Below are 15,261 nucleotides of genomic sequence, written 5' to 3' on the forward strand. Positions count from 1 at the left end.
TTGAAGTATAATTGATTTACAATATTACATTAGTTTCAGGTATACAACATAGTGATTCAGTATTTTTATGCCTTGTAAAGTGATCACCACAGTCCCTGAGATTATTTTATGTAAGGTGATTTTAAAGGTATAGTAGGGCTTCCCTGATGGCCCAGTGGTTGGGAGTCTGCCTGCCGATTCAGGGGACGCGGGTTCATGCCCCGGTCCGGGAAGATCCCACATGCCCATGCCGCGGAGCAGCTGGTCCCGTGAACCATGGCCGCTGAGCCTGCGCGTCCAGAGCCTGTGCTCCGCAGCAGGAGAGGCCACAACAGTGAGAGGCCCACATACCGCAAAAAAAAAAAAAAGGTATAGTATATCAGGAAAGATAATCAACATTCAGAAATGTAAATACTGCTAATTTTTCTAGTGAAAGTTACAGTATTTGAGGGACATTAATGCCTCAGGCTACTTCATCTTCAGTGGATTGCTCCTCCCTCATTCCCCCCTTCCCGGATTGTTTTCATCATTGTTATTTCCTTAACATTTGCAAACCAGAATTCTGGATTGTAGTACATCCTAATGTTATATATAGAAACCAGTGCTTCAGTTTTTTTTTTTTTTTTTTTTTTTTTGCGGTACGCGGGCCTCTCACTGTTGTGGCCTCTCCCGTTGCGGCGCACAGGCTCCGGACGCGCAGGCTCAGCGGCCACGGCTCACGGGCCTAGCCGCTCCGCGGCATGTGGGATCTTCCCAGACCGGGGCACGAACCCGTGTCCCCTGCATCCGCAGGCGGACTCTCAACCACTGCGCCACCAGGGAAGCCCACCAGTGCTTCAGTTTTTAAGGTTCTGTAAAGTTTTGTGTATTGACATTACTCTTCTCTAAACCTTTCTGACTATCCAGATCTAGAAAGTTCTCTCCAGACTGTTGCCGGATATGTATTCAGTTAATACTCTCACCAAGGCAGTGTACATTGCAGTCATTCTTTCTGCTCAGCCTAACATTTTTCCTCCTTCTGGCTAGGAGTATTAGCAGTAATAACCCTCCATGTCTCTGGCCTAGTAATTTAGGTGCTCATCCTCACTCATAACCTTTCTTTATTAAAATGAGTTTTGTTACCTAAAATACTCTGCAATATAACTCAAATCTTAGGAGATAAAATGGGTTGGATTGGTTTGGGTTTAGGCAAGTTTGATTTACACCTTGAAGTGTGTCTAAGTAATGGTGAAACAAATGGGACACATATCAACCACGTGCAGTATGTAAAGAGGAAAATCAGCTAAGGGTAAATAGTGTTAATTTGAAGTGATTATTTGTGAATAATAATTCTTTAGTCCAATATATTTTCTAGTATCTGTCAAATTTGTAATATATCTGCAAGCATCCTTATTTTTCAAGTGTTCGTGATAAGAATGATGGTGTACTCAAGGTGTACTAAAAACACCGAAAATAGCTCTAAGTGCCACACTCAACTTCTAAAGTAACTGCTATGGGTTGCTATGAAATTAGCAAAACATTGTTAGATCCGAGGCAGCAATGACATCATAATTAGACTAGTAGACTAGTGAAGTTCTAGATGAGAATTCCTGTCACTACTGGCAGTGATGGCTTCAGGCAAAGACACTTGTCCTATCTTACCTAAACTCACCAACAGCTGTTCTAATGAGAATTCATATAAGCCTGCTATTAAGTGAGGACTTAAGGGTTCTGGGTTTTGGGGTGGTTTCTTTGTTTGTTTTTTGTTCCTTTGTCTTCAGTCTGGGAGCTACATAGATGAGGACGCTAATTCTGTGCTTCCCCTTGGCATCTATATAGAAAGCTTTATGTTCCAGAACAAAACAGTGTGTGTGCAGAGAAAGCAAGTCTGACCTGAGTGTAGGGCATGTACTAAATTCAGAAGCTAAATTAGTTACTGGTTTTTGTGAGTGGCCAGTGATTCCTTTAGGTCAATGAGTAGGCCTGAGGTAGGTCATGGTGTGCTGTCTTCCCCCATAAAGTCAGGCCAAAGTGAACATCATGAGCAAATTGTAAAGGACAGCGTGCAGTTAGAGCTACAGGTACCCAACCCAGACTCTTGATCTTGGTGATACTCGGGGATTTAATGGGTTGGTTATCTACCAGGTGAGCCTCAAACAGTGACACAGCTCTGTGCTGCATCTGCGAGGGTCCAAACCTCACAGACACAATTGCTTCCATTCTGTAAAATGAAGCTAAAATAATTGAATTTAGCTCACAATATATCCTTTCTTCTTGCTTTTTCCTAATCTTCAGGTGTGGTGAGATTCATTTGCCACGGTTTTCATTAAAGCACGGGATGATCCCAAGACGTTATGTAATGCCTTGGAAACAGAACATGAAATTCAGGAATGTGAATCTGAAGGTATTTTCCTATAGGTATTTATAATAAAAAACCTATACTATTTAACATATCTGTGAATAGACATATATAACTCTACAAAAGCTGCTTTGAAATTTAGTTTTCATTTTTTCAGCTTTATTGAGGAATAATAGACAAATATGATTGTGTACCTTTAAAGTATACAATGTGATGCTTTGCTATATACATTGTGGAGTGATTACCAAGGTCAAGATAACACATTCATCACTTTACATTGTTGACTCTTTTTTTCTTGCAGTGAGAGTGCTTCAGGTCTACTCTCAGCAGCTTACAAGTATATAATACCGTATTATTAACTATAGTCACTGTGCTGAACATTAGACCCTTAGAACTTATTCTTCTTAAAACTGAAAATTTGTACCCTTTGTCTCATTTCTTCCTCCTCCCAGGCCCCAACAACCACCATTCTGTTCTGACAAAAACTATTTGATGCACCTTCACATAAACTTGCAAACAAAAGTTAAATAGCAATATCTATTCAAATAACCCAATTACAAACTTAAAATAGATAAACCAAAAGATTTCATAAACGTGTCTACCTTTTTCTCTACATAATGGCAACTCACAGCTGTTAAGTTCATCAGAAGTAGGTGCCATTAACATTAAAGCTACAGTACAGAGCATGTATTTTTTTTTAATTGAAGTATAGTTGATTTACAATGTGTTAATTTCTGCTGTACAGCAAAGTGATTCAGTTATACATATATATATATGTATATTTTATATTCTTTTCCATTGTGGTTTATCACAGGATATTGAATATAGTTCCCTGTGCTATACGGTAGGACCGTGTTTATCAATTCTATATATAATAGTTTGTATCTGCTAACCCCAAACTCCCAATCCAACTCTCCCCCCTCCACCCTCCCCCTTGGCAACCACAAGTCTGTTCTTCACAGAGCGTGTATTTGTACAGTTGTATTGCACACTCAGGTTGAGAGCTATGGGAACGGTTTGGCTAGATTTACAGATAAGACTCCTTGCCCACTCAATGCTCTGATTCAGTAGTCAGTTGTTTCAAAACATTTTCCAAATTCAGATTGATTGACCATTCACTTGTGAAAAGGTAAGTTGTTTCTTTAAAGGAGATTATAATATTTTGTAAGAATCAGACAATAAGAGGAGATTTCATGTTAGGATTCCTAGGAAGAAATGTGTTTATATAACTAATTTCCAAATTTCTAAAGGATAAGGAATTAATGTTGAGTAAGAATGTACTTTGTGAAGACAGAGAGATTATAAAATATGAATATTATATGATATACAAAATATAAAAATATGGCTCAATTATTTTCTTATAAAATGCATACATACAATGTAAGAAATGAGGCTGCCATTTGCCTTGAGACGATTATTTTATATGTACTTTTATCTGATATTTTGAAAACAAATATGAAACTAAGGAAATCACGATTCAAATACCAGACTTAAACATCAAATTTGTATGGTTATTAAGACTTTCTAATATCTTAATATTGGGCTGTATTTCATGTAACTTAGTGGCTTATCAAGTCATTTTCAATGTCCTAAGTAGCTTTAGCATGGTGACAATATTAGTACTGACTTTATATATTTCATTTACTAGAACTATAGGGTATAAACTTTGAGTTGAAGTCAATAATGAAGAACTGTTTTGAATGCATCAAAACATTTCTGTTAGTCTTGCCCTTACTCTTTAGAGCTATAAGTCAGCATAATTCTTTCATTGTTATTTCACTTCTCGGATTTAGTGGACAGTGTTCCTAACAATGTAAAAAATATAATTAGCGACTGGTGTATGGAATATTCTACCTCACAGAGTAAAAGTGAAAATTAAATGAGAATTACAATGAAGTGAATGTGCACTGAATAAATGCCAGCTATGCTTTCTTTTCATTTTACCATTTTTCCTGATGATATAGCTCTTTAACAACATGAGAACACAGCATAGGAGAGAGGGAGCTGCACCCCAAGGCCAGGCCAGACTGCTGTTCAGCAGTATCAAAGAATCAGAAATAGATGTACAACTAAGATAATCTTAAGTAGCTGTTATCTACCCAGCAGCAGGGTGCAGCAGCAGCTGCGTACTGTGCAGCTCTCTTCCTTAGTAGTTGGCGAAAGTTTTTTCATTCACGTAGAATGTTTTATTCAACACTCAAAGAATCCTTTAATGATTCCCATTTTATGTCTGAGGAAACTGAGTCTCACGGTAGGTCAATGACTTGTACAAGAACACAAAAGTAGTGAAGCTAAAAGTCAGTGATCTGACTCCAAGTTTATAGTCTGCAGCCCACACCACTGGCTCTTCCTGTTGGTCGGAAGACACCAGTGAGAGAGCACTGCTTTTGAAAAAGGGATATTGCTCTGCCCACTAGACCTTCCTTCTCAACAGGAACAGTTAGAAAAACTGTTGGGCAACTTCCATCTTAATCTAATAAAGTGGGGTTTTTAAAAAATTAATGTATTTATTTTTCTCTGCGTTGGGTCCTCGTCGTCGCACGAGGGTCCTCTCCATTTGCAGCAAGCGAATGGGGGCCACTCTTTGCTGTGGTGCACGGGCTTCTCATTGCGGTGGCTTCTCTTGTTGCGGAGCACGGGCTCTAAGCGCGCGGGCCTCAGCAGTTGTGGCACGCGGGCTCAGTAGTTGTGGTGCGCAGGCTCAGTAGTTGTGGTGCACAGGTCCAGTTGCTCCACGGCATGTGGGATCTTCCTGGACCAGGGATTGAACCCATGTCCCCTGCATTGGCAGGTGGATTCTTAACCGCTGCGCCAGCAGGGAAGTCCCTAATAAGGTGATTTTTGGTGTGATATACAGCATATTTTTTTTCTTTTAGCATGCAGAAGCATGTGGGATCCATGCCGGCCCTTTGGAAGACTCTCTGTTTTTGAATCACAGTGAAAGGCTTTGCCATGGGGAAGATCGTAAAGTTGTCTTGAAGAAAGTCCCACCAGAAATAAAAATTGCAGATATGCCTCTGCATTCACCTCTCTCCAGGTACCAAAGCACTGTGATTTCCCATGGCTTCAGGAGGCGACTGGTCTGATGAAAGAAGAATAAAATGATAAAGTATTTCAGTCTCTCCCTCTCTCTCTCTCCCATAATGTTTAAGCTCTTGTACATTTGTATCTTGCCTATAGGTTCAATTTGTTCAAAGGCTATAAGTCAACTGCATACTCTTTAAATTATACTAGCTTAGAAAGGAAATAGGCTGTGAGAATATCTGAGATGACGTGGGGGAACAAGGAAAACTGTCTCACTGAAATTAATTTCACACCAAGTAGTTAAGAAACAGCAGATGGATCCAGTCCTACCATCTAACCTTACCACACTCCTCTACCTTTCTCTCCTTCTCATTCCACCCTTATTATTCATCCCCTCCAAAACTCAGTGTCAAGAAAGCCAAACTGAAATAGAGTTGCAGGATGTGGAATTCTTTTTGCTTCTTTTCTGACTGCTCCAACACCCTTCCTTCTGCTCCACTGCACCAACACCCCCCTCTGAGGCTATAGAGACCGGCAGCTAATCAGCATGGTTATTAGAAGTGTTAGTAGACAACTCTGTGATACGTCATACAATTTTAGCTGAGACACATGTCTCCATATTGGTTCAGTGTATCCAAGTGTCAGTTTCCTATAGTGAAGGATTGATTCACGTAACTTAAGACATAATAATCACTGTATGCAAAAATGATGCACCACTGTGGAAGACAGTATGGTGGCTTCTCAAACAATTACACTCAGAATTACCTTATGATCCAGCAATTTCACTTCTAGGTATATGCCCAGAAGAATTGAAAGCAGGGATTTGAACAGATATTTGTACACCAATGTTCATAGCAGCATTATTTATAATATCCAAAAGGTGGAAACAAGTCAAATGTCCATCAACGGATGAATGGATTGTTGGGGAGGAAGAAATTTTCCTCTACCCTTCTAGGTTCTTCTGACTGGCTTAAGAATTGAATTGACATGAGACAGATTAACAGGAGAAAGTCAAACAAAAGTTAAATAACATGTATACATGGGAGAGGCCCAGGAAAACTGAGTAACTCACCCAAATGACTGAAACCCTCACTTTGTTTTTAAATTGTATTTATTTATTTATGGCTGCGTTGGGTCTTCCTTGCTGCGCGTGGGCTTTTCTCTAGTTGTGGTGAGCGGGGGCTACTGTTTGTTGCGGTGTGCGGGCTTCTCATTGCAATGGCTTCTCATTGCAGAGCAAGGGCTCTAGGAGCACGGGCTCAGTAGTTGTGACACACAGGCTCAGTAGTTGTGGCGCACGGGCTTAGTTGCTCTGCGGCACGTGGGATCTTCCTGGACCAGGGCTCGAACCTGTCTCCCCTGCATTGGCAGGCGGATTCCCAACCACTGAGCCATCAGGGAAGTCCCTGAAACCCTCACTTTAAATACCACCTTCAGCTAAAGACAGAAGAGGATTTGGAAATAGTGATTTGGGACTTCAAAGGGAGGAAGGCAATTGACATGGAGATGGAAAAGTAAAAGTTTGGTAAATGTTTGCTGGGCCTGCAGAGACAGTGGGACACAGGGTGTCCTGTGATCTCTAAGAGTTTCCCCCACCACATCTAGCTCATGTTCTTTGCAGACATCTCTGATGATAGCTCTATTCCTGTAATCGGCCCTCTATCTAAATTCCTTTAGGCACTTAGGGGGAAGGTCAAAAGTTCTTCCTGAGTCTTCTGGGCCTTGATTGCTTTCAGCTTGAAATAATCAGCATGCCAGAGACATTTTAGGGTGGCAAATTTTGTTTCCCTACAGATAAACAAAATATGGTATATGAATGTAATGGAATGGATTATTAGTCAGCCATAAAATGAAGTTCTGTTACATGTTCTAACATGGGGAACCTTGACAACAGGCTAAGTGAATAAATAAGACATAAAAAGCAAATATTGTGTGATTTCACTTATATGAGATACCTAGAGTAGTCAAATTCTTAGAGATAGAAAATAGAATGGTAGTTAGTTACCAAGGGCTACAGAAGAGGGGAGAATGGGGAGTTATCATTTAAAGGGTACAGAGTTTCAGTTTGACATGAAAAGTTCTGTAGATGGATGGTTACACAACAGGGTGAATGTATTTAATGCCACTGAATTGTACACTCAAAAAGGGTAAAAATCATTAATTTTATGTCATATATATTTTACCAGAATTTCTTTTTTTAAAAAGACCATAGTGGGTCTAAGCTATGCTTCATTCAGCCAAGCGTTCATATCTGATAACAGCACCAAGGAAACTATTACAAAAAAAGATAGAGCTGTGCATCTAATAACAACTTAAAAATCAGTAAAGAAAGCATAAATAAATTATTAAGGAAGGTAATTTAAGTGATACTGAACTGAAGTTGGGTCCACTTGACAATTGACTGACACTGGGTTGTGGTGAAGGAAAATACAGCATTTATTGTAGGCACCAAGCAAGGAGAATGGGCAGCTAGCTCATGCTCAAAAGAACCAAACTCCCCAATAGCTTTCAGGGAAAGGTTTTTAAAGGCAACATTCAGGGTGAGGGTTGCAGTGGGTATGACTTTCTTCTGATTGGTTGGTGGTTGCTAACAGAGTGTTGTTTCAGGAATCTTATTCACCAACCTGGTTCCAACCAGTATGGGGACTCTGTGCTTGTGGTCAGCATGTAGTCACCATCCTCAGCCTGGGTGGGAGTCTTTGTCCCTGCAGAACAACCCAAAGATATGTGTCAGATTGTTGTATATATCCCTTGAGGAAGAACTAGGACTCTGTTTTACTGCTGAACTATTGTTTCTTGACTGCTTTTCCTGTGTTTCTGCATTCCCTCACTTCCCTAATTAATAACTGCTTGTGCCTGCTCTTTGGAACTTTGGGAAGGCCTAGGAGACCAAAGCCTTTTTCTACAAACAAGAAATGGGAGACACAGAGGGGCTTTTGTACCTAGGAAGGCTCTGCAGGGTCCTGCTTGGTTTCAGCTTCAGGTCTTCTCAGCTTGTCTCTCCCAGTGTGGAACCGCCACCTTATGATCTGGGACAAGGAGAAGTAGGGCCCCAGTATTCTCAGAGCCTCTACGCCCAAGGCAGAGCTTCCATCCCATGAATTGGGGCTGAGCAGAAAAAAAAAGGAGTCCCCCACCTTTTGGCCACACTTGCATAGAACTTAGCTTCAGAAACAGGTAGCTGGGGTCAGGATGAGAAATGCTGATATCCTGCCCTGCCTAGGAAGACAGCCCTCTACCTGGGATCTGTGCGGAGAGGAACCCTGTGCTCTTGGCTGTACCACTCTGTAGTAGAGTTTCCACTATGGTGAGCTGGGAGGGGAGAGGGGAGAAGTGGGTCCTGGATCAAACACCTCAGGGTTCACTGAGCTTTAGGAGATTTCATTAAATAAATATTTCTTCATTTGCTGTATGTACCCAGGACCATGTCCAGAGACTTTAAATGGCTGTCCTTTTATAATTATTACTGATTTTTTTTTGGTAGTGAGTCTGAAGAGCTCCTCACCTTGTCATGCTGGAAGTGAAACTCTAGCCTTTTAAAAATTGTTCTAAGGAATCCCGTAGTCCTTTAGATCCAAGTTCTCAAGAGAACATAAAGCCCAGTCCGAAGAACTAGAAGAGATACTAGAATATATCTGTCTTGGACTTCCCTGGTGGACAGTGCTTAAGAATTCGCCTGCCAATGCAGGGGACACAGGTTCGATCTCTGGTCCGGGAAGATCCCACATGCCGTGGAGCAACTGAGCCCGTGTGCCATAAGTACTGAGCTTGCACAATAGAGCCCATGAGCCATAACTACTGAGCCTGCATGCCACAACTACTGAAATCCACGTACTAGAGCCCATGCTCTGCAACAAGAGAAGCCATTGCAATGAGAAGCCTGTGCACCACAACGAAGAGTAGCCCCCACTCACCACAACTAGAGAAAGCCCGCAGGCAGCAACGAAGACCCAACACAGCCAAAAATAAATAAGCAAATAAATTGAAAACAGAAACAAATCAAAAAGAATATATCTGTCTCCTCAACTGACAAGTACTAGAGCCTAAATAAAGGTATGTGAGGAAGAAAACTGTGAAATATAATTTATATAATTATGTCATTCTACCCACACTTCAGTCCAAACTTGAGAAATTGCCAGGAGGACAATTTATACATCTAATTTAAGAAAAAAAGAAAAAAGCAGTTCTGAATTTTAAAAGCTATTTAGGATAAATTGAAGATTTTTGCTTCCTATAATTTCCTACTTTGCCTCTAAAATAGACCTGAGCCAACTAACCCACTTCTTCTCAAGAGTAAGCATTGACAGGACTATGTTCCTGTCAAGTATTTCTCCATTATTTTCTCTTCCATTGAAAACAAAAGAAAATTTGGCTGGTGGTGGGATAATTATCAGCAAGATCTTTAAGTTAAAATTCGAGATACTTCTCTGTGTTTATACCACTCAACTAGAATTTAAAATCCAAGGTGACACCTGAGGCTCAATTTCACAGCAATGAGGAATAGGAATGCTGCAGGACATCCTGAAGAGGTTCACCTCTCTATGAAATGGTGCCTAGAACTGCAGAAGCTCATTTGAGTAGGGTCTTTGTACATCTCTAGGAATAAACCGAAAAAAAAAAAAACCTTCAACAAAAGGGTTGCACTGAGCAATGTACAGTGCTTGGTTCTTGCCTCATGAAAACACCTGAGTATATTGTTCTCATCCAATTGTGCTAATTGTGAGGTCTGGCCCAGTGACAGTCTCCTCACCCTATGGTATCAATTATTCTGTCCTACTTAATTTTCTCTAATTTTGTGTGACCCCTAGGTTATGTCCCAGGAAGTGATTCTCTTTCAGATTATTCCTCATCTAATGTCACTCTCTTAGATGTAAATTCTAATTTGTACCTTTGGCTTCCTCCTTTCAAAACTCCCCATTCCACTGTGGTTCAGTTTAAGACTGTAAATTTCCTTGCATCTTGGCCCAGGTGGGTTAGTCCCAGTGACTGGGAAATCTCTGGGATTTCCAGGGTCAAAAATGCCAATGGATATATTTTTCACATACTGAGAATATAGGTGATCATATTTGGCCTTTACTGATTAGCTTCTGTCAGCCTGAGGCGCCACCAAGAGCAGGTGGATAGGTGTACCCCACACAGGGGCGTCTGGCAGAGAAGGTGAGCAGCAGCTAGAATGGAGCCAGCACTACACTCCCCAAGCTGTGTGCATCTCAGTGCATAACTGGGACCCCAGCAACATGGGGACCAGTACAAAAGTCTTCACTGAAACTTCTCTGGCTTTTATGTGATTTACCAATAAAAGCCTTGCTGTCAGAAAACATCTTTCTTCTTTTAAGAATGTGACCAAAACAGTGACCATTGCTGAAGTACCAGCAGCCAAGATGAAGTTCAATCCCTCTGTGGCTTCTGATCAAAGCAAGAACCAGAAAAGGCACATCAATGTACCCTCCCACATTCACAGGAAGATTATGTCTTCCCCCTCTTTCCAAAGAGCTGAGACAGAAGTACAGTATTCGATCCATGCATATCCAAAAGGATGAGGAAGTTCAGATTACGCGAGGGCACTGCAAAGGGCAGCAAATTGGCAATGTAGCCCAGGCTTACGGGAAGAAGTATGTCACCTATACTTACTGAGTGCAGCGAGAGGAGGCTAATGGCACGACTGTCCACGTGGGCATTCGCCCCAGCGAGGTGCTTGTCACTAGACTAAAACTGGACAAAGACCACAAAAAGATCCTTGAACGTAAAGTCAAATCTCTCCAGGTAGGAAAGGAAAAGGGCAGACATAAGAAAGAAACAATTGAGAAGATGCACAAATAAAGTAATCTTATATATAACTTTCATTAAAAACTGTTAAAATGAAAAAAAGGAGAATGTAGCAAAATGTGTGTGATAGAACACTAGATGAAAAGTCAAGGTGTACCCAGTGTGAATAAAAAGAATGCATATGACCAGAAAACAATGCTGGAAGCCAGTGCATCAAAATGTTTACAATATTAGTTTCGGATGGTGGAGTTATAAATGATTCTTATTTACATCCTCGTATCTTTGTAAATTACAGCAAACATGTATTTTTCTCCACACGTGTGGAAAGCACTCCTCTCTGTTCTGCTGTCAGAGTTTTATATCCAACATAACTATCAACTCTTCTATGAAACCTATTTCATATCCTATTTTCTCCTGTACCAGTTCTCTCCACCTTAACCTTTTCCAAGTTGGTTCTCTGCCTAAGACTTCTCCTTCTTGACCAGAAGAGGTCTCTGCTGCATCACTCAAAAAAAGACAAAGCTTTTTTTCTTTTTTAAAAAATGTTTTGTTGGTTTGCGCTTTTTTAAAAAGGTAAAAATTCTTCAGTGCCTCTGAAACTAACAAAATTTTCAAAGAGAGCATTTTATCAACAAAGGGGAGCTTAAACCCTTTGGGTACCGTCATCAGTGCCTTGCAGTTTACTGAGCCACAGAGCAGTTTCATCTGCTATGTAAAAATTTGAAAACTAAAAAAGAGAAAACAAGGGAGAACACATTTAAACAGGAAAACATATCTTTTCTAGGGACAAATTAAAAGCCATCCGTAAAGCACTTCCGAGAGCATGGACTTCAGTTAGCCTGACCTGGCTTTGAATTCTGACTTCACTACTAACTGTGTGGCTTCAAGCAGCTCCACGCACCATATTCCTCTCTCTGTTTGTCATCTGGAAAATGAGGCTACAGATAGCTCATTCATAGAGTTGTAAATAGTCTGTTAGGGAACAGGAAAGCGCTTAGCGTGACACTAAATAACGATGTTTAGATTCTTATTAGGCCTGTGGACAGACATATGGATTGGGTTGGGAGTTAAATTTTAGCCATACCATGGCTAACTCAGTTGCAAAGTAGCTTTTTCCCGAGAGGAAGAATATAGGAATAGCAGGAAATAGGAAATCCCCTCAAATGGGAAGAGGAACGCTTTTCATCAACCATCTTTGCTTCAAATATCACCACTAAGAAAAAAAACCCAAAAATTCATATCTCTAATTTCTTTTAGGGGCTAGGCTAGAATTTCTGTTCCAAGCTGCATCTTTCAAATAATTGTCTCACCAGGAGCCTCACATTCATCAGATGAGCTCCTCATCTTCCCCACTCTTCTTTTCAGGCCTACTGTTTTCTCCTGACTTAACTATTTGTACAAGTTATCTAACATTGGTAAATACCATCACCTAATACCGTCCTATGTTCTGGGTTCTCTGGGTCTCAGAAATCACATTAGGTCCCGTCTGCTCCCCTTTCCCCTTCCCCACAAAGCCATTCAATCATACCTGTTCCTTGTAGGTAGATGGTAGTATCTTTAAAAGCTGTCTCCTCTTTCATTGCCCGTGAAGAGCTACTCTCCTCCTTGAACCACATTTCTTATGGTTCTGAGATGGGGCCCCCAGATTTGCATTTTTAACAAGCTTCCAGGTGAGGCTTATGTGTGGACCACACTCTAAGTACTGTCAACATGTCTAGGAAGTGCCGCTATGCAAGAAGCATATATAGAACTTCCTTAAACATTATAGTTTGTCCAAAGGTAATCAAAGCCACAGCCCATGTAGCTGATACAGATGAAAGAATTTGGATCACAGGTAAATGGTTTTCACCACCTATAAGCCGCTTTGGTGCTGCTGCTATTTCATCAATTCAGGCTGTTCCTTTTTATTGCTGAATAGTATTTCATTGTATGAATGTACCACAATTTATTTGTTTATTTATTTATTGGCTGCATTGGGTTTTCGTTGCCGTGCAGGGGCTTTCTCTAGTTGTGGTGAGCGGGGGTTACTCTTGGTTGAGGTGAGCGGGCTTCTCATTGCGGTGGCTTCTCTTCTTGTGGAGCACGGGCTCTAGGCACATGGGCTTCAGTAGTTGTGGCTCACGAGCTCAGTAGTTGTGGCTCACAGGCTCTAGAGCGCAGGTTCAATAGTTGTGACACACAGGCTTAGTTGCTCCACGGCATGTGGGATCTTCCTGGACCAGGGATCGAACCTGTGTCCCCTGCGTTGGCAGGTGGATTCTTAACCACTGCACCACCAGGGAACTCCCCACAATTTGTTTATTCATTGACTCATTGAAGCTCATTTGCCTTTTGTGTTAGAGGTCCCCAAGACCACTTCCAGTTTCAATAATTCACTAGGAGGACACGCAAGACTCAGCATGTAGTCATACTCATGGCTATGATTTATTACAACAAATGGATATGTTACCAGATCAAACTTGGATCCACTTGCTGGCCAATCTACTGACTGGCCAATCTACTGACACTGGGTTGTGGTGAAGGAAAGTGCAGGGTTTACTGCAGGCCAACCAAAGAGTTCAGGCAGCTGGTGTTTAAAAGTCCCAAACTCCTTGAAGGCTTTCAGGGAAAGGTTTTTAAAGACAGAGTGAGGGCCAGGGTCGTGGGGTGTGTGATCAGTTTGCTGACATTCTTCTGATTGTTTCATGGTGAGGTAACGGAGTCAACATCATCAACATTCTGGTTCCAACAGGTCTGGGGTCTACATGCTTGTGGGCAGCACACAATTAACTTCTTTCACCTGGTGGAGGTTTCAGGCTCTGCAAAACAGCTCAAAGGACACGGCTCAGAATATTATCTATAGCCCTTGCCCTTGGTTTAATGGCTAAAATATTGTTTTTTCTTGCTTGACTCTTTTCCTTTCTTTCTGCATTTTCTCACTTCTCTGGTTAAATTTACTCTTTAGAATTTGGGGAAGGCCTAAGAGGCTAAAGTTTTTCTACAGACAAGAGGAAGGCAGGGGACATGTCGGGGTGGGCGGGTTCTGTTCTGGAAGGGCCCCCTAGGGTTCTCCTCCGTTACAGATACAGAGCAAAATCAGCAAAGGAAAAAGGCACATGAAGTCCAAGGGACAGAGAGCACTAATTTCCAAGAGTCCTCTTTCAGTGGGAGTCGAACAGGGCAGACAGACTTAATTCCCCCAACAATGAGCTGTGACAACTCTGTTTTTAATTTGATCAGGAAACGCAACTTGTTCATTCTTTGGTCTTTCTGGAGATTTAAGAGAATACTTTGCAGGTACAGCAAGGTTCATTGTCATCCAGGTATTGCAAGACAAAAGTCATGTTTGCATTACAGTGTTCTCAAGCAATCGCAGGTGCATTTTATCCTAAGTGATTACTAGATGATCAGCCCTCGACTGGTGCTACCTTCCAGAAGAGAGCTAAGCTTTAGAGAGTCAACGAAGTCAGGGTGGTTTCTAGGAGGATGCAGATCTGAGCGACGGGTAGGATGTGAGCCAATGAGAACTAGAAAGGACTTTCTACACATGGGAAAAGCATAAATAGAGGAAACGAGGAAGGGAAAAGCCACTGCATTTACAGAATGGTGAGAATATCCTGGGCAGAGAAAAGTTTCCTGGTGGGAAATAAAAGAAGGTAATCTTAGGAAAAGGGATCCAGCTTATCGAGGACTTTCAATCCCCAAATTAGTGATCGAAATAGATTACTATATAGAGAGTTATGTTAATGATCATGACAGAGTTTGAGAAAAATTAATCTGGCAACACTTCAAAGGATGGATTGGAGATTAAGCGATGAATAAACTTGTTTGAAAATAAACCCAGGTGAGAAGCCCCGATTAGCATCAAAGATATGTGGATGGGGAACAGAGGGCTCCCTCGAGACAGTTTATATTGGGATGAATGAAGCACACAAGCAAGGCTTGAGCACATGGAAATAAGGTCAACCTATCCTGGAGAGGAGTTTAGTTGCACTTGGTAAGTTACCTTTATAAATGAGGTCAGTAAGGCACTATAGAGCCTTTTTTTTTTTTTGCTGAGGCTGCTTGTGGGATCTTAGTTCCCTGACCAGGGATTGAACCCCGGCCCTCGGCAGTGAAAGCGCAGAGCCCTAACCACTGGACAGCCAGGGAATTACCTATTAGAGCCATTTTAA

The 15,261-nt window shown here is 41.4% G+C and overlaps 1 protein-coding gene and 1 pseudogene across 1 annotated transcript; both read left to right on the forward strand.

Annotated features, from left to right (window-relative positions):
• The first annotated feature begins 1,586 nt into the window (after nt 1-1,586).
• On the forward strand, nt 1,587-5,429 carry SPMIP10 (sperm microtubule inner protein 10). The gene is made up of 3 exons (XM_065875516.1): nt 1,587-1,672; nt 2,254-2,362; nt 5,194-5,429. Exons 1-3 carry the CDS (start codon nt 1,587-1,589, stop codon nt 5,401-5,403), a joined length of 405 nt encoding a protein of 134 aa, XP_065731588.1. The 3' UTR covers nt 5,404-5,429.
• A 5,293-nt stretch (nt 5,430-10,722) lies between these two features.
• On the forward strand, nt 10,723-11,161 carry LOC136120921 (large ribosomal subunit protein uL24 pseudogene; annotated as a pseudogene).
• The last annotated feature ends 4,100 nt before the right edge of the window (nt 11,162-15,261 follow it).

The sequence above is a fragment of the Phocoena phocoena genome, chromosome 3 (genome assembly GCF_963924675.1).
Source record: "Phocoena phocoena chromosome 3, mPhoPho1.1, whole genome shotgun sequence".
NCBI classification, from domain to species: Eukaryota; Metazoa; Chordata; class Mammalia; order Artiodactyla; family Phocoenidae; genus Phocoena; species Phocoena phocoena.